The sequence below is a fragment of the Alexandromys fortis genome, unplaced genomic scaffold (genome assembly GCF_014885135.2).
Source record: "Alexandromys fortis isolate MF-2015 unplaced genomic scaffold, M_Fortis_MF-2015_v1.1 scaffold_10, whole genome shotgun sequence".
NCBI classification, from domain to species: Eukaryota; Metazoa; Chordata; class Mammalia; order Rodentia; family Cricetidae; genus Alexandromys; species Alexandromys fortis.
The window spans coordinates 4391210-4411715 of record NW_026067895.1 but is presented as its reverse complement, the minus strand read 5'-3'; the positions used below and the strand labels follow the sequence as shown (position 1 = coordinate 4411715).

Sequence of the window (20506 nt, the reverse complement as noted above, 5' to 3'; positions counted from 1 at the left end):
TTTTGAGTTTTAGAAATATAACCCAGCCTTGAGAACACCGGGAATATCAAAAGACAGATGTGCTTAGTAATACGTGCAATGCTTTAAGTGTGGATGGATCACTGAGCATGTGACACAGACTTCCAAGTGACTGCAATAGTCCTAGACATTGCTCCTGATGCCCTAGGAGTGTCAAGTTCAGCATTCCCCAGCCTCAAACCTGGTTTTACTAAGAACCAGAAAGGAAAATCAGAAAGGAAAAAAAAGAGAGTTCATGTTGTTTAAATATACCCGAAGATGGTCATTTCCTCTCAGAATGACATTCTTACAGAAATCCTGTGGCTTAGGGAGGAGAAAAGGATATGTAGGAAGACACCAGCTGAAGTCCACATCCCACTTCCCCTTTAAAACCTGTGCAACCTGAGGCAAGTTATTTAAACCTTCTGATCCTAAATTCCAGTGATATATACTTCAGTGTGCTGCTCCTGGGGTTAAATGAGGTAACTTGTATGACGTGTCTGGGCCAGATCCCTTATTTGAATCCAAAGCTCCACTTCATGAGCCCAAGAATTAAACTTTGGCCAGAACTCATATTCTGTGCCCTCCTCCTGAGGAAAACCTCCTGGAGACACACTGAGTGTGCTGTGGGATTAGACATCTCTCTGGCAGGAGGAGGTGCTGACTGTGGGTGATACTCTGATCAAAGGCTTCATTAAATACGAGTGTACTCCAGTCCTCTCTTGGAGCCAAGGACTTCCCTGAACTGAACTGTCATATCAAGGAATACATCAAACAGAACAAATTAAATTACAAATTGCCAAGGCAGTAAACTAAAAAATAATGAAAAGTATCCAGAATTGAAGCTTTCCCATGTATGTAGATATACAGTTGATGTTTCTGGTAAGCAGAAGACAAGACACAGTGATAGTACTAAAACAAATGATACAAAAATCATTCCCCATCTACTTAAATCTTTAAGATGGAAATAGTTAACTCTCGGCCTATACTTCCCGCCTCTGGCTACGTAGAATACAGCAGAGTGGGTACTCACGCTCATTATCACACAATGTCTCTGAACTAAATGCCTGTATCTCCCTACAAAGCTGGGTACAACAGCTCCACATGCCCACGCTCGTTCTTGTGAGATGTCTAGGAACTCTGCCTCCTGCATCGTCAATTAGTTACCTTGCAAATCTAAAACCAGCAGCTCTCCCCGGGTATACTCATATGTCCAGTGAGAGAAAGCTAACATCAGCTCCTCGAGGGTGTTGGAGGGGGCAATTTCGTCACCATTGTTGTTATTGTATTTCCGGAACTCCCCTGTCATGTACTTCTCAATGGTTAACCATTGGTTGGCTGAATGGCAGTAGATCAAGAAAACTTCCAGAAACCTGTGAGGAAAAAAGAAGCCAATGATCCCCTCCTACCAGAAAGGAAGCGTAGCAGTTACCCTTCAGAACACTCAGCCACAAATGTCATTTGACCTTGGCCTTTCTCTGGACAGAGGAAACACCACAACTGGGAGGTTTGTTCCCAAGCTTGCTCGCCTCCCTTTTCTTTGAGAAAAGTTGCCAACTCTTTTTTTCTGAGTACCGGATCCAACTTTTCATGCTGGGCTCTATAAAATTTCTTGTAAAATAGAGGAAAGGGTTTTACTCTAATTTCTCAGCACGAAATTATGATCTGCCTTGATACATGAATATAAGCATATTAAGACACCCAAGGGAAAATAAGGAGGTTCATGATTGTAAGCTTCCTAATTGGTTTAGGATGTTAAGGAGACAGCTAAGCTTTAAATAGACATGTTTTGGGGCCATAATACCCCTAGATGTTAGCGACTACACCCAGTGTCTGTCTCACCTATCTGAAATGTTTGTCGTCGATCTGTCTGAACTTCATTTCCACTCACGTAAGTTCTGGAACTGAAACCCAGATATGTCTGGGACATTTAATTATCTTTATACCAGTCTGTATAACTATGAGAGGAAGAACCCAGAAAAGGGTCATGGAGAACCTTCCCTTGGGTCTGGTATTTCTCATGTCTAATGGGCTGAGAAGAGGTTAAATGGAATTCTTCTTATAATGAAGAACCACAGTGGCAGGTTTACCCACCTCGGTGTATAGGGAATAGTTTGTGGTTTGACTTGGTTGAAGGTATAGATGAGTTTTTGGGCAGCTCTTTGCTGTTGAATTTCCTAAAAAAAACAATAAAGAAGAATTGGTTAAAGTATATATGTATATTACACACATATATATACTATATTATACATATATACTAAATACGGGGGGGGGGGTAGGAAAAACTTCCTGATAGGTTATCTAAATCACAAGCAGTCAACCCAAAACACATATGTGTAAGAGCAACATTAAATGAACTCAGTAGTGTGTGTGTGTGTGTGTGTGTGAGAGAGAGAGAGAGAGAGAGAGAGAGAGAGAGAGAGAGAGATCAATATCAATTATCTATAATAATTATAGGAAAAGAGGTAAAGAATTTGGGAGAGAATCAGGGGACAAAGGAGGTGTTGGAGAGGAAGAAAGAGGTGAAAATGTTGTAATGAAATTCTCAAAAAAAATATTGGTTTACTAACTTACTCTACTTATTAAAGATCAAACAGATCCCAATTGCCCAACATTTAACATTTAGCTTCTAGTACTCTATACCTCAAAAGCAAATGTCCTATAGAACAAAAATAATAAAACACTGCCTCCACCTTCAAAACCTAACAACCTCCCTTTGGTTGAAGAAAACCCATCTTAGGTGAGGATGTAGCCAGGCTTCTACACTTCTATTTTGTCCATCTAGGTTCTGGGTCTCTCATCTTCAGACCTACCCTCAGGCAAAGATGAAGCACAGTGCTCTCCTGAAAGATTTTATACCACGTCTGTACAACCTCTGGGAGAAAGGACTTCACAATGAAAACCTGCCCGGGCTTGAGAACTTCATCCTCAGACCACGTGCTGATGACTCGCATGGCTTTGCGGAGGCCCCCATCCATTTCCTCTTGGGACAGCACCTGGATCATGGCAGCTCTCCCATGTTGGGACCAAGAGGACATGCTCTTATCGAGAGTCAGAGGGGAACTCTCTTCAAGCCTGTAGATGGTCACCTCTTCTCCTGCTGCAATAAGAAGGGATGGCCAGTTCAATAAAACAGCAGGTCTGGGGTGTGACTGGTGTCCTGAAGATCAACTCAGGAGCAGTTCAATTGTCGCTGTGATCAGAGGATGCAACTAGCAGGAGCCAAAAAAAGGTCAGGGTACAAATGGATCTGACTTGTCGTCTGATGACGGTGGGGAGGGAGCGGAAGAACAATGCATCAAATAGCATATAAAAATTAAGTTGTGCTTATTATAAACTAATTAGACAAAAACAATATTAGAACAGCATCGATATGTTGCTACTGTTATACTTTTCTTTGGGGGTGGGGTGGGAAGCAGGTTCAAGGCAAGATTTCTCTGTAGCTTTGGAGCCTGTCCCGGAACTAGCTCTTGTAGGCCAGGCTGGCCTCGAACTCAGAGATCCGCAGGCATCTGCCTCCCAAGTGTTGGGATTAAAGGTGTGTGCTACCACCTTTCAGCCACTGTTAGACTTTTTATTGGAGACATGGTTTGCTTAATAACTAAGACTGACCTAGCAATCATTACATACCCCAGACTAGCTCCAAATTTCTGATCCTCCTGCCTTAGCCTCCTGAGTGATGAGATTATAGGCACATGCTATGACACCTGCTCAAGACAAATCTATTTCTAGAGACAGTTTAACCTGGAGTTAGTCATTTTTATAAGGAGCAACCACTTTTATTACTGCCCTTCATACAATACTAAATACGCTGTGTACTCTTTGTGAGCTATATATGTATCTTTGCTTTATACATGAAGGACATGAAGGATTTTGTTTTCTGGGGGTGGTTTTGTTTGTTGCACTTGCTCCATGAAGTGCAATTTGATCTCCCAATAATGAATGGTTTTGCCCAGTGGGAATCACTCAGTACTAAGGTCTGAGTCTCTACTATTTTCTTTTGCACTCATTAGCAAATTACTGAAACTCTCTCTTGGTAAAAGGGAAAGATAACATTTGTTTCAGTGGTCTGTAGTACAGATCACATATGTTATCAGGGTTGCAGCAAATTAGGATATCAGAAACAGACTCAACCCCACTTTAAAGGACTTTAGACACAGCACACTGCTCAAGTGCAACACAGCACCCACTCTGAGCTTAGAGAGCAAGAAGGGGTCATTGCCAGACTTGGACTTCACCGATACAGTGTTATAGCTGCATGAGAGGAGTAACGAGCCCCACAGAGTTCCCCTCAAAGTTGAAACACATTGTTTTCTTACACTTTGCTTCAAATATCCATTTGTTGTTGTTGCTGCTGCTGCTCTTTGTTTGTTTGCTCTCTGTGAACACTGTATTGAGTTACCAGAAGGGAAGCCATCTCCTTCTTCCTAATTCCTTATCAATAAGCATATCTGAAGAACATGTGGTATATTCTCAAATGTTTACTCTTGATGCCCAAGTGAATGCCACTGAGGAGCTCTTTGGAGTCCTAATTCCTGGAGGCTTTAGAGAAGAGCTATTGATTTGCAAAATGAGCCCCGGAGCCAAGGGGAAGAAGGAGGCCTCTGCATAAGCAATCAGAAGCCAACCTGGGCTCTCCTCATTGGAACAGTGTGAGGGGAATGAAGATGGCGGGCAATGTAGGATAATTATCCTGCGAGGCAGAAAAACTCCCATACCCTTGGCTAACACACACTTGTTTTTCTTTACCGTTCCAGCTTTTAAAAAACTACATTTGCAGTTCAAAGAAAGAGCAATCCATGTTCATGCAACAAACCAAACAGCTGTAAGACAACAAAGGGCTTCTCTTCCCAGGTCTGTCAGCTTTCCGCAGACTGCCATGTAGCGCTTTCTTCTCTGTCCATTATACAAGGTTGGTTTGCTCTTTTCTACCCTGTGTGTGTCCAGCCTAGAATCACTGACCGCCAGCTGCGGCAGCACGCTGCTTTCCCAACTGCTGACCCCTGTAGGTCTCATCCCCATGGTATCAGCGGCTGACCCCAAATGCTGGCCACAGTTAGTTAACAAGAATTTCTACTTTGGGAAACGAATCTCCTTAGTCGACCACATGGCCAAAATGAAATCTGTGAGTCAAGTGAAGCAACATTGTGTTTTTGTTTCTTTTTTTTTTTCGTTTTTGTTTTTGTTTTTTCTTTCTGTTGTGTGCCAGCGTTCACTCCGCCCTCGCCTAACCTCAAGAAGGGAGGGGGATATTACTCACCGAACAGCTGGATTGGTGTAAACGGGATGGTCTGAGAAAGCCTCATTAAATTATTCCTTTCAATGGCTACAAACAAAAACAGATTGACTACTTTAGTTCTACATCAATGATTAAACTTACAGGAAGCCCCCACATACCAAAGTACACATAAATTCCAGAATGTCTCATTTCAAACATTTTATTTTCTCCATTAGCAAAACCATTATAAATAATAGTTTTAAATATAAAATATGCCTTAAACAGTGAGCATATCTTATTGTTGGGAAATTTTACATGAGATTACGTAACATGTTTCTAAGAAGGGGCTATCTTCTCGCTCTCCCAAATAACCAATTAGACACCAACTCAAATAATACTTAAGTCGTTCTTTTAAATGGATTTAATCTATGTTCCATAGTCTCTGCTTTCCTTTTTCCCAACGCAAACCCAGCGCACAGTGGTCTGTGGGGACACCTACTGTCGGTTTTGCAGAGCTGGCCTTCTTTTTCCCAGAGAGAATGGAGCACTAATTTTAATTAGAAGCAAGTGATCTGCATTTTCCTGTCAAGAGCCAGAGCCTAACAGATCAGAGTGCAGTGCATCTGAGTTACAGTATTCCTCACCAGAGACTCTCTACGGCTCACAGTTAGAGTCCAAATAACAGATCACCGCTGAGCTGTAGGACCCAGTCATAGGCGCCTAGGAAGAGAAGGCTGGAGTCCACAGAACCATTATTCACCACAGAGGAGAATTCAGGATGAGACAGTCTATTATGAAACCCTAAACAAATGACCTTCATATAATAAAACTGGTAATTGAAGTGCCGGCAAGGTCTTGCTCACACTGAGTGCTACACTCTGTGAAAGCCTTGTCCTTGCGTTAGCTCACCCACCGAGAGCAGTGACCACTGAGAAACCACACCAGGGCACAAGTCCAGCTGCTCTAGGCTGCTTTGCATCTCAAAGTATCTGCCTCTTAATTCTCGGCTAGCCATTTGGCAGACTATCCCTCTGAGAGGGAAAGGACAATCGTTCCCCCTCTGAAAGAAAGACAGCTGAAGGGCTGTGAAGCCTGGCTCAGTAACAGAGTCGAGCCCCTTGACATCTCTGTTTAATGGCATCTCTGCAAGGCATGTTTGTTGGCCTTAATGCCGTGAGAGGTGGCATCTATTCAGTGGTTGTGCCTGCCGAGGGAACCTTCAGGTTCACTGAGGACTTTCAAGTCTGCCCTTTTCCCGATCCGAAACATTCAGATCAGACTGGGATATAGCTCAGGGAGAGATACTTGTCCAGCAAGGCTCTGGGTTCAAACCCCAGCATGGCAATAAAAAAGGGCACAGTACAAGGGACATTGCTCAAAACACTAAGATATTTGGATTTTGGCCAGCACTGAGCTTGCAAGGAAATTTTAGACACCAAAGGTATCTTCTCTTTCAAAACTTCTTGTATGTGAATTCTCTTCAATCCCAACAATTTGTTTTTCTGAGTCAGGGCCATGGTTGGGAAATCTAATTGTTCTGTTAGAGTGAACGATTTTCTGAGTTGGGCGCTGTTTTGATAATGTGGAGTTGATGGATGTTCGTGTTTACAAGGCAGAATCACACACATTTAGCTCCGGTGACCCATCTGTACACCTGCTTCCTACCTGAATAATGGTGGTGAGGCTCTTGAGGGCTCTTTAAGGAGGCCGAGATCTCTGAAATCATAGAAATGATTGGCACTTTAATTACTTGGCTGCAGATAAATACATGTTTGTACACTGCCTTCAAAGTTACTATTAAATGGCTTCATCAGAATAGCTGCTCGCTATTCAGAAACGCTCACCCAATAAATACCCTTTAACTCATTATTGTTCATGGTATCCTGACAGCTTCCAATCATCAGTGCAATATCTCCAAGCATATTTATAGAGGGAATTGAAGAAAGACAGGTAATATTAGCCTCAAAGATGTATTTCCTCTGAACCATTTACACCTCTGGGTTAGAGAAGGCACACAGCTGCCTATCATGACATCCCAGAAGCATGGTCCTCTGAGCTCCTTGCCAAGATGCACCTACCCGTGCAAAGACAATATTAATGCCAACTTATTAGCATGCTAGCTCATTGGCTGAAACTAATGACAGAACATTAAGTATATGCCAGACACAGAGGAGGGGGTGGCCAGTATCGCAGCGTGCCATTTGCTAAGCTATACCAGGACCCTGTGTAGGGAACGCCCCCTCCAATGTTAACGCTCACGTTTCTATCTGTTCCAGCCCTAAATCATAAGGCTCCAGAGAAATCTTTTGAGACAATTTTGCTGTTCCATGAAAATCAAAATTAGAGAGGAGAAACTTCAGTCTCACAACAGCCAATGCTTTGCACCTACTAGAGTAAGCAGCCAAGTGAACCTGGGTTGACAGAGCGTTCTGGCTCCTGCTGCCACATAACAAAGGGAACAAGTGTCTTTTGAGGGGCATGCTGAGACCTATGGTTGGCAGAAAAGGCTTCCATTTCTGAATTCAGTCAGTAACGTAGACTTTTAGCTCCCACTATGGGTCACGCTAGGCATGAGAAGGGACTAGGAGAAGGTGCTCACCCTTCAGAAAGGTAAATGCAGTGGACTCGAGGAAAACTCATGCAACTGTTATCATAACAGTTTGCTAATTGATAATAAACCATGGAATACAAAGGTTTATGGATTTCCTTAATGCTAACTGGATAATGCAAGATCACAGTCATCTGATCCATTTCAGTCTAGAATTCAACATCTAAGGAGCTTCAAGACCTTAGTGGTATTTATTTAACACATATTAATTGAGCACCAATGGACCACATGCCGGACTGCACAGTACTCTCAGTCAGAGAAAGAGCAAGAACACACGGAGAGTAGCTGGCTATGTGACCAGGCCCTATTCAGACATTTGTGGCGCAGCATCCTGGAAATCATATCAAAGGAAACTTCCATGTGCAAGCATGTGATTGACTCTGTGTCTGTAAAATATGACACTATTAATTGTTGTAGAGTCAAAATGAGTTCAGTGGGTTTGTTTTCATGCAGAGAAACAACAGGGACGTTACAGTGGAAACAGTTTACTCAAAGAATCTCAAGCTGGGGATGTAGCTCAGTGGGTAAGGTGCTTGCCTAGAGTGCACAGCATCCTGGACTCGAGCCTCAGAATCACCAAAATAAAACAAAACAAAAACATAAGAGCTCATATCAGTCTTGGTTTATCTGGGTTATCTATTTTTCTACTGAATTTTCTACTTTGTATGTATCTCAAAAGCAACAACAATCACAAAAAAAACACAGAAAGAATAAAAGTCAAGAACTATAAAATTCATAACAGGACAATGAATTCCATCATCAATAAAATTAAAAATTAATGTTTAAATATAAAAACTTACTGTCAATTTCAGTTGAGCTTCTTGTTCTGTTTGGGGGGAAATAAAATGATTTAGAAAATGCCGCTTTAAATCTTTTAATTTCCAAAACACTGAAAAATTATCTGAAACAGCAATAAAGAGTATATTTACATTTTATTATATCTTATATAATATATATTTCACATATGTGTATGAAATTCTCTGCTCCATCTTATCCCTATTTTACCAATAGAGAAGTTTGTAGCCATACAATTATTTTCACACACACACACAAAAATAATGCCAGTAAGGCATGTAAATCACTTATTATCTATGCCCCAAGCTAATTGAGAAATGGTGGTGTTAGTGGTTTTAATTAGCTGTGTGATCACATAACATATATAAGATTTAACTGTGTTTGTATTGTTCTGGATCAATTAAACTAAAGGGTGCCTGAACTATGCAAAGCAGCTGCCTACAAATGAGTCTGAGAATGGCTCTGGACAAGACCACAAATCAGTTTCATTAGCCCACGTGGCCCCTAAATGTTCACAGGCTGGAATTAGCTCTCTTTAAATTGTTCCTTGTCCTGCTCAAGTGAACAAGTGGCCACGGGCAAGTCTGAAAACATGCATCCGAATAATATCTCCAGTATTTAAGGTCCTTGGGGAAGAAAGTACAATTACAATTATTGTTTAATTTCATGCTGCAATAACCCACCACCCTGCATGAGCACAAACTACTGAACCTTTGGGAGAAAAAAGTCATGTATCCTTTAGGTCTAGAAGCAGGCTTACATGGGGCTGTGGTGGCAGTTCCCAAGAAAGGCCATGTCAACTGAGCTGAGGATCATAACTAAAAGTCATCTTTTACTTTCTTTACATCAAATGGTCTTCCCGCAGGAAGGTTTCCCTCTACCCCCATGACTTTGTAGATGATTGATGCTGTAACTAGGAAAGTATACACATACACAAACACACATCCTACAGGTGAAGTTGAACCATCACAGCAGCACAGAGCCAAACACCAGCAATGCTAGCTACTTGGGATACTGAGACAGGAAGATCACTTGAGCCCAGGAGTTTATGCCAGCCTGGGCAACATCATGAGACCATGTCTCTTGAAAAAAATACTTTTAAAAAAATGGAATCATCTTTACTTGGTTGAGTTTCAAATTCTATTTCTCCTAATAAACCAAGTTCAGGAATATACTCAATTCTACTGCCAGATTCTCCCCTTCCCATCTCACCCTCAATCCTTGTAAGAGTGGATGCTTTGAAAATCAGAATGCCACTGAAAATGAGGAAACAAAAACCAACCCCATCTGTAAAAGGAACACACTGGGGAGAATGGGTTTTGAAATTTAGCGAACAAGGGCTGGAGTGAAGCTTGGTGGTTAAGAGCACTTATTGCTCTTGCAGAACTTAGTCTCAGTACCAAGTATCCACCTGGTCGATAATAACTGTCCATAACTCCAGATCCAAGAAATCCCAGTTAGCCTCCATGAATACTGCACACACGTTAGCTTAAATATATGCAGGGAAAATATATAAAATAAAAATAGATACATAATTTATTTATATACATTCTAAAAATAGAAAATAAATTTAAACAGGCCTTCAGGCTTGTTTGTTTTAAGAGAAAACACATGTATTTTACACTGTAAACATATTCACAACCTTACTATCTGAAAAGATATAAACAATCAATTCATGTGTGAACTTTTTGATACTACAAAGAAATTTTTTTCTATTTGGTATTCCATATGTTTTTTTTTTTACTATTTTTGTTGAGTTTACAAAGGAATTTTTCATTGCATTTTATCACCATATTCTTAAAGGGACTTGGGTGAGGAACTCCTACTAGACACTGGAAAACTTGGAGAATATTTTTTCCATTCTTGCTAAAATAAGAAAAATAATGTCACCACACATGCACTTTTTTCTTCCTACTCTGACCAAACTAAACTTTTGCTCCTTATCTTTGGAGGAAAGGATCCAGAAGCTCTTGTTAAAAGTGACACAGAAATACTCACAGAAAACTCCTGCTGAGGGTGGTGCTCCTGGGACTCCATGAAGGGTCTTCATGTGGGTCCTGAGCATAAGGGAATAGACATTATGAATGCAGCCAGCACACCCACCCCATCCTTTTAGTGGACCATCAGTAAAGCACACTCTTCCTCTGACTGGCTCAGTACCTCTCTTTAAGTCGATAAAGGAAACACAAGCTAGGATGATGCATAATGTCAACATGTCATCAGGGAAGCCCCATAGTTGATGGCTTTAACTGAATGAAATTACTTTTTTAGAGACACTGAAAGGAAAATGCAACATATGAAAATTTTTACAGAAATAGAGATTAATCAGCTAATTGTCTGAAAGTAGTAATAATGGAGGTCCTACTTGGCACATACAATGGATAATTTTTATCAACTTAACATATTAAAAAACACATAGGGCATTAATGAATCTGGTAGTTTGAATGTAATCAGGCCCCATAGGGAGTGACACTATTAGGAGGTGTGGCTTTGTTTGAGTGGGTATGGCCTTGTTGGAGGAAGTAAGTCATTATGGGGGCAGACTGAGGTTTCTTGTGCTCAGAACACTGCCTAGTGTGTCAGTTAGCTTCCTGTGGCCTTCTGGTCAAGATACAACACTCTTAGCTCCAACATCACATCTGCCTGCCTGCCACCATGCTACCTGTCGTGATGATAATAGACTGAACTTTTGAAACTGTAAGTGAGGCATCCCAATTAAATGTTTTCCTTATGAGTTGCTGCGGTTATGGTGTCTCTTGGAAGCATAGAAACCGAACTAAGTCAGAAGTTGGTACCAGAAGTGGGGTAATGCTATGATAGGCCTGACCGTGTGTTTGTTTGGAGGGATTTGAACTTTGGTACTTTGGGTTTAGAAAGCAGTGGTGAAATGTTTTAAGCACTGCTGAATGGACCATACTATTAAGAGCATAGAAGACAGTGGTGCTAAGAATTATCTGAACAATGGAAGACTGAAACAAGAGGTTTTGGGGGTGGGGGGAGAATTTTAGTGTGCTGCCTAAAGATCATTCCTGTCATATTTTGGTGAACAAAGTAACTGTATTTTTTTGCCTTTGTCTGAAGAATCTACCTGAGGATAAAGTAAAGAATTTTGGGTTAATTCCAATTGGCAGAGGAAATCTCAAAACAGCCTAGTGTAGACTCTACCATGTGCTTTTTAGTAGTAACTGTAATGAAGATTTATAATGAAGAGAAGCAAGCTGAGCAGGGTAAATTGCAAAATAAAATTTTGAGGAGAAAAAGAGCAACAGGAAGTGGAATAGAGATAAATTATGTGTTCAAGGAGATAAACGGGTTAAGAAATGGAATAAAGGGAGTGGTGACCCCTTGGCAAGATCCCACCCAGCTAAGGTTCCAACTTGTGAAAAGGAACTTTAAAAAAATGCTTAGATCCAGGTGTTGAGGAGCATTCACTGGGAAGGTAGAAGCTGGCAGATCTCTAGTTTGAGGCTAGTCTGGACTACATAACAAGTTTCAGAACAGGTAAGCTTAGGCAGTGAAAGACAGAAAGCTGGTGAAGATGTAATTGAAAGAGGGGATCATGTTCTAGCCCCATCAAGGAGCAGAATTTAGCAGCTTCGGCTACATGACTCTGGGTTTAGAGTTAAGGATAGAAGAAATGAATTATGGAATAAAGCCACTGAGGACAGGCATGTGTCAGGGGTGTCTCTGAATGGAGACCTAGTAGAGAGGCCATTGTGTGAAAGTGTGAAGTTGAAGCCTGGATTGCTTTGGCAAACCCAAGGTGTTAGAGTTGCCAGAGTCATGGGATACCTGCCGAGGAGAGCTGCTAACAGCCCAAGAGAAAGAAGTGTGTTTCTGTCAACAGAACTGGACACTGGAGATCTGAAGAGCTTTTTGACATCAGACATGGAGATATAGAGTTTGAAGCTTGCCCAGCTGGTTTCAGTCTTAGTTTGGTCCTTTCTGTGCTCCCTTACCTGAAGTTTAGAATGGTAATGTATTTTCTGTACCATTATATATTGGAAACATGTGATCTGTTTTTAGATTTTGATTTTTACAGGGGATCACAGTTAAGAGATTGCATGAATCTCAGAAGAGACTTTGAATTTAGGGCTTTAAAACAGGAGACAGAGGTTGACTATGGGGACTTTTGAAATCAGACTAAATGTCATTTGCATTATGATATTGTTACAAGCTTATGAATACCAGGGAGTGGAATGTGGTAGTTTGAATATAACTGGCCCCCCATAATCTCATAGGGAATGGCACAGTTAGGAGGTGTGGTTTTGTTGGAGTGGGTATGGCCTTGTTGGAGGAAGTGAGTCATTGTGGGGGCAGGCTTTGAGGTTTCCTATGCTCAGAAAACTGCCCAGTGAGTCAGTTGACTTCCTTTTGCCTTCTGGTCATGATGTAACACTCTCAGCTCCAGCACCATATCTGACTGCCTGCCACCATGCTCCCCATTATGGTGATAATAGACTGAACCTCTGAACCTGTAAGCGAGCCACCCCAACCAAATGTTTATAAGAGTTGCTGTGGTAATGGTGTCTCATTACAGCAATAGAAAGCTGACTAAGACAATGAGGTACTCCTCTGGCTGTTACTGTGAGGATGTTTCCAGAGAGGATTAACAGAGGTGGGAAGACACACTCTGAAGGAGGGTGGCACCATGCCATGGCCTGGGGCTCCAAACTGACTTGAAAACAGAGATGAGAAAGGATTCTCTTTCTGTATCCTGCTCTGGAGACATGTGAACGAGCATCCAGCTACCGCAGCTCTCTGCTACTCCTACATCCAACTGGGCCTTCCAGGCCCATGCTTGCCTGCATGCTCACAAACAGCCTAAAACAGCCTCTGTTTGGCCCCATGGGTTTCTTTTTGCTAGGTATTTAGTAACATCGACCATCACATCATAGCATCCCTGTCATAAGTACACAACAGTTCTAGGCGATGGCGATGGGGGAGGAGCATTACCCTGGATTTACCTCATCCTATTTCCTGTTTATCCAAGCCATATTTCTTGAGACACAGTACACTTCAGGCATTGTAGTAGGCATTTTCCTGCGAGGTCTCTTGTTGGGTACTACGGACAATCTTGTAACAATAGCATCTCATGGAGATGGTTAAAGACCCTCACAGGCTAACTGACCCATCCAGCTTTAGTGGGGACAGATGGCAATGATGGAATTGGGATGTGAACGCAGGTGCTGCTCACAACCATCCTCAAGTGAGCACTTTCTAATTCCTTTAGATTCTTTTAGATTGCTACAAGAACTCCTGAGGATATTTATATAGGTAGGGTTTATAGTTCCCAAGTTCAGCTATTCAAACCAAGACCAAAATTAGTTTCCTTGGGTTACTCTGTGGCACATGCCACATGGGAAGGCGGCAGTAGGACAAGACACCTATTTGGAGGTAGTAGAAAAGCCGAATGCAAAATTGGCTATCTGGGTACTAGAGGAACACAGAGGCGCCTGCACTAGGCAGTGCTTTAAGTCCCCTTCCTGGGTCTGAACACAGTCCCACAGCCTCTGCTAGACTAATCCCACGAGGAATTCATTGTCTCCAGAACCGATCATTCTATCCTGGAATGGTGCCAACTGGTAAAAGTTTCTTCTTAGATCAGCTGTCTTACATTAATTCCCCCACGGTTGTCCTAGATCTGCCTCTGAAAAGCATGCTGGAGAAAACCTGTTTCTCTTGCATATGACCATGTTCACACATCTGAAAAAAAAGTGAGTGCTTTCTCTTGTGCTAAGCAAACTGCACGAGAAAGAGAACAAAGGCTATTAGAAAATGAAGCAGGGACTGACCTGAACACACAGTCCCCAAGGATTTCAATCCAAGGCCAGTAAAAACAGAGGCCATTTATGGACTGTGACAAGAAAAGTCAGCAGAGTCAAACGAAGTGGCGCGTGCACAAATTCTTAAAAGACTTTCAAAATATTTTTACCTCTCGACAACACTTCAGGTAGTCGCTGGCTCTTGTGGGATGCTGCTCAATCTCCTTCATTTTCATTTTCTGATATATATAAGGTTCTAAACCTTGTTTTTAAAAGAAGAAGAAAAATTAGAAAATTGGTTGAAATGTGTTACATTCAAATCACATTTCTCAAATAGAAAAATCTGGACACAGTACATTTATTTAAACTTAGATATAGTTTTCTCTATTTTTAGAAAGTTTCACCAAGTTTCATTTTTCCTTTTTTTTTCCCTTGGGATTGAAAACTGTATATTCTGTTTCCAGTCTCCTCTAGTTGCGCTCACCATTCTTGCAAGGCATGCACACATGGCTCTTGCACTTGGAGGTCAGAGGACATCTCCGCAGAGCCCCTTCTCTCCTTCCACTTTTGCATAGATGCTAGAGATTGAACTCCCATCCTCAGGCTTGTACAATGAGGCCTTACACACCGAGCCATCCCACCTACCCTAGCTTTGACTTCTCTATCAAAGTCAGGAATTAGATAATCTATGATGGTTTTTTTTTTTAATCTAGAAAACACATCCAACAGTTTTTTACATTTGCCATCTTCTGCATTCTATTACCATACTTTAAAATATATGAAAGTTTTGTTATAAATTAGTAATCCTTCCTTCATAAGGGCACCAAACAAAAAAAGTACAAAAACAACAAAAGAGAGAGGAAAGCAAAAACTATCTATTAGGCTTAATTTTTATACTTTTCTTAGAAATGATATGAGAGATGTTATTTCACTGTTACACCTGGTATCTACAGAGCTGAGTTGTAACAAATGTAAGAGATAATAATCATATTTTCCCATGTGATTTTGCACCATAAAAAGTATATAAGAAGTACAAAGAAAGTTACTAGCATATGATAAAAATTACAATAAATATAATTTCAATGGCAAAACTGTATTATCATTAAAACAAAAATTTATAGAAAAACATGTTTTATCTTTTCAAAGTTTTCTTAGAAATTTTGTGACTGTATAATGAGAACTACCTGAGAACTGGGGTTGGTAGAGTTGATGGAGAGCCTAGAACGCACGGGCCCTGAGTTCAGTCCCCCATAGAGTGCCTAGAATGCATGGTTCTGAGTTCTATCCCCTGGACAGAATGCCTAGCATACATGGGTTCTTCAGTCCCCTATAGAGTGCCCCTAGTATGCATGGGCCCTGAGTTCAGTCCCCAGCACTGCATACGCAATGCTGAAACCTATGTATTACCTAGGAGTTAGAGGCAGAAGGATCAGAGATCAAGATTATCCTCAGCTACACATTATCTTTGAAGCCAACCTGGGCTACAGGAGACCCTGATTCAGAGAGGGAGAGGAAGAAGCTTGCCACTCCCCAAATTTTATTTCCTTAATTTTCAATTATTTTGTAAGGTGTTTCAAAAAAAAAAAAAACAAAGCTTCTCAATTCAAGATGTGTTGCAAGGATGACGCCAGGCCTCACCAGATCTGCTGGCCCTGGGGTCAGCCAGTTTCCCTTAGACTTTCTGTCTTTGGACAAAATGCCTCGCTACACCCTCCTGACACATAGCATTCTGTCTGAGTCTCGCGGGAAGGAGCACACATATTTAGAATGACATACTATGATCTAAGGTGGGTACCATGGAGTTTCACTCAGCATAAAGAAGAAAACAATGTCATTTGGGGAACACAGACAGAAGTCATAATAGTCTGCAAAACAAGGCAGGCAGGGTAGGACAACTATCTGTGTATTTTCTCATCTGTGGACTCTGGATTTTAAAGAGCATTAAAGTAGGAGGGGAACTATTGGAAAGGAGCCAGCAGGAGAGGTGGTGGTGGCGAGAGAAGGGAGCCGAAGTGAGTATGAAGGAAGCAGGCTATCCACACGTACAGAAATATCATCGTGAGCCCACTTTCTAAAATTAATAGAGCCTAAAAAATAAAAACTAAACACAGGTTATAGTATCTGTAAAATACACACTACATTATATAACTAGGATTCATCCGAGACTGATGTCAGGGTTTTTACTTTGCTTGCTTACTGCCTTGTTCCCATTTTGACTGTGATGAAAGTTCTCATTGTCCAGCCCAGACAGGCCTGGAAGACACAGTCTTCTTGCCTCAGCCTCCTCCATGCTCACGTTGTTGTCAGGGAGGCATCAGCCCAGCTGGAGTCGTGTTTCATGCACGGGTTTGACATACGTAAATGTCCAGTTTCCAGGAAATGGTGAGTTAAGGCAAGGCAATTCAGCTCCTGAGCCATACTTGTAAATCAATGTCGTTCCCATTTAGTTTCTTCTTTTTTGCTTTTCTTATTGGTTTTGTTCAAGACAGAGTTTCCTTGTGTATCACTGTCTGTCCTGGAACTCACTCAGTAGACCAGGCTGGCCTCCAACTCACAGAGATCCGCCTGCCTCTGCCTCCCTGAGTGCTGGGATTAAAGGCGTGCGCCACCACCACCCAGTTCCCATTTAATTTCTACCTTTGTGCCCACTTGATTCACACTAACTTCATAATGGGTTCTGTATTTTAAATACAAAACAGGGTTCACCCACTTTGGCATTGATGTTTTGTCCTGAAATCTGTAGCATACGTCACAAGATGCCTCATAGCATCCCTGGCCTCTTCTCGCCAAGTACCAAGAGCACCCCCTTTGATTGTAACAATAAAACATGTCTGTAGACTTTGCCCAGTGTCTCTTGGGGAGTGCAAGGGGTTGGAGTTGCTGTGAAAACGTCCTACTTAGTTGAGGACCACAGAGTACCTGAGTGAGGAAGGTTTACGAAGAAGTTCAGGACCCTGCAGTATGTACCAGTGCCTTCTTTTTCAAAAGTACTTCCAGTGCACAAAATTCGAATCTGTATTTGTAAGTGTTTCTGCTCATAATCTTCCTCATCTCACCCTATTTTTCATGCCTTGTCTTGTTTGGGGCTCTTCCCCACGCAGCTCTTTGAGCGTAAAGGACACACATCTACATGTAAACATCCCATGTGGGCCACAGTAAATTAGCAACAATGGCTGATCTGCTGGTTCTTACCAGTATTGCACAAGCTTTAAGGATTCAGAAAATAAAGCAAACTCCCTTCCCTATAAGTCAGACTGAAAGACCCCAATTGGGGGGAAACTCTTTGAATATAAAAATTATCTAAATTTTAGTGTTTCTTTTCTGTATCCTGATAGCAATTCCTTTAAGTAAATGAAATTTTGTCTCTTCTATGAGCATTACAAGCAACAAAGAACTGTTTCCCTTAGAGGCTTTTGCCATCTCCTTAGTTCATCTCTAAACAAAAGAAAATCAGAAACCACCTATGGTCTAAAAGCAACACTCTTGACCACTGGTTCTCAAACTTCCTCATGTTGTGGTGACTCCCAACCATAAAATTATTCTGTTGCTACTTCATAACTATAATTTTGCTAGTTATGAATCATAATGCAAATATCTAATATGTGGGATATCTGATATGTGACCCCTAAGAAAGTGTTGTTCCACACCCCCAAAGATTCGGGGACCACGGGTTGAGAACCACTGTCCTAGGTGCTTTACAGGGTTCAGACAGATGTTGGGGTCCAAGACTACACAAGCACATACTTAACTGGCTGAAGTTAGACACGGAGAGCCAGTTCTTGCCGTACTGTTCAGTGATGCTTGCTTCTCCTGTCTCTGAATTCAATGAGTCACTTTGATAGCAGGTATTGACTGTAATCACCTGGAGAGACAGTCACATGTAAGAACGCCATGACATTAATCTGACAAAATTTTACATTATGTTGATAGAAGCACACAGTGGAAGGCAGTGATTAGCCCTGGCTACATTTTGAATTACCTGGAACACTTACAAACCCCATCACTCAGGTTAGCAGGATACACACATCTGTGTGCATTCTCTTTGCTGTCATGGTGAAGAACCAGAATGTGGTGTGGAACCTGAATAAGCATCAGAATAAGGGCTCAGGAACGGTCACTAGCCCGCACCCTCGGGGTTTCTAGTCAGAAGGTCTAGGGGAGAGATTAGACTCGGATATCTAATGCGTTCCCAGGGGAAACTCATGCTGCTGATCAGAAACCCTATTGCAAAATCTGCTTATATAGAGAAGGGAAAGGGTTTCAACTCAAAGTACTTGCATTGGAATTCTGCCCCATCAGAACCTGTGTGGACTTAGAAAATAGTTTGCTATTTCCATCCTTCACTGTCTCCAGCACTGAAGTGATAGGTGGCTGGTATACCATGACTATCTTACACCTTTCCCAGGAAGAGACGACAGGCAAGATGGTAAATTTCAAAGCAATACATGTATGAAATTTTGAGTTCTTGAACTCAGGTGAAACCTAACTGAACTCAGACCATTTGAAATATTCTAAAAACAAATCTCCTTAAATGCTTGTCCCACGGTATTCCAACAGGCCAGGGCATCTTCTGAGATAGTAGCCTTCCTTCTCAAGCTAACCCTCTCCTAACTGACTCTATATAATCGTCTCCATCTTGTCTTTTTGCTTCTGCTCCCTTTTAGCTTAATTGGTAGCAAGGTGTTTACACAGGAGTACTGTATTTACATCATTTCCAACCTCCAACTCCTTGCAAGCCTCCAACTCCTCTCAAACTCACGACTTCTTCACATATATATATATATGTACATATATATATATATATATACACAACATACTGAGTCCATTCATATGGACTCATATATATCTGTTACAGAATGACCAGTTGGATTACTTATTGAAGACTTGTCCCTGGAAAAGACTGATTATTCTTTTCCTAGTAGCCATTAATTGTCTGTTCCCCTTCATCTAGGGTCTTGTGAGATATTCTCCATCCACATTGGCCTATCTGATGTCATTGTGCAGGTCTTGTTTAGGTGACATTATTTTTGAGATTTCGTAGATGCAATATACAGAAGACACTATCTCACAACAGATACCTTGATCATTTGGTTCTTACAACCTTTCTGCCCCATCTCCCAAAATATTCCCTAAGCCTCAGGTGTTAGGGTTATGTTGTTGGTGATATCTGTCAGCTGGGGCTGGGCAGCCCATGGTCAGTTTTCTATGCATTTTGACCAGTTATGGCTTTCAGGCTACTTAAAAAAAAGTCTCTTTGATGAGGAGTGGGGAATAAAGTACTTCAAGTTCTAAAAGATCACAGATGTCAGCATAGAACACTGCACCAGCCAAACTATCCGCCATAATTGGGGAAAGCAAAACTTTCCAAGATACAAACATACTAAAAGAATTCATGTCCACCCACCAGCCCTACAGAAAATTCTAGAAGCCCTACTCCAGGATGAAGACAAGAATAAGCATTCAAGAGAGTATAGAAAAAGAACAAAGCTATAATTACTATAACACAAAATAGGACTAACAACACAGATAGCAATAATAACAATAATAAAATTATATCAATCAACCTTTCAGTAAAAAATGTAAATATAAGTAGCTTCAACTCCCTATTCACCTAAGATTAGTGGAATGGATTAAGTAGCAAAATTCATCTGTCTGTTTTCTACAAGGAACTCAGTTTACCTTCAAAACAGGTAACATCTTAAAGTAAAAAGATGAAAAGAAGTATTCTAAGCAAATGAGATCAAGAAGAAAGCATCTGTCACTATTCTAGTATCTAACAAAATCAAAACCAAACTAAAACTAATCAGAGCAGAAATTCTAGTCAAGTGAACAATTAACCAAGATAATATTGTGATCTTAAACATATATGCCCCAAACTCTGATGAGCTCAATTTCATAAAAGCATTATACTGGATATGAAAATGCAAATAAACTCCAGTTTAATAACAGAGGATAATTTCAGTACCCTACTTTATCCAGCAGATAAGCTATCTGGACATAATAAATAAATAAATAAATAAATAAATAAGGGAAGAAACATCATAATTAAATAATAATGTGCATCAAATAGACTTAGTAGATATTTAAAGAAGATTCAACCCAAAGACTAAAAAATAAATATTC

General features: G+C 41.1%; 1 protein-coding gene across 4 annotated transcripts in view; it reads right to left on the bottom strand.

The window, feature by feature from the left end:
- Positions 1-20506, bottom strand: part of Trpm6 (transient receptor potential cation channel subfamily M member 6) — a 137815-nt gene that overhangs the window by 16680 nt on the left and 100629 nt on the right. For all 4 annotated transcript variants that reach the window (XM_050159951.1, XM_050159952.1, XM_050159933.1 and 1 more), the window contains exons 28-36: positions 18128-18245; positions 14554-14645; positions 10617-10675; positions 8624-8649; positions 6881-6931; positions 5258-5323; positions 2811-3097; positions 2092-2174; positions 1165-1370 (exon numbers count right to left, since the gene is read on the bottom strand). In XM_050159951.1, coding sequence (XP_050015908.1) covers positions 1165-1370; positions 2092-2174; positions 2811-3097; positions 5258-5323; positions 6881-6931; positions 8624-8649; positions 10617-10675; positions 14554-14645; positions 18128-18245 — 988 coding nt within the window. The remainder of the gene's footprint in view (positions 1-1164; positions 1371-2091; positions 2175-2810; positions 3098-5257; positions 5324-6880; positions 6932-8623; positions 8650-10616; positions 10676-14553; positions 14646-18127; positions 18246-20506) is intronic.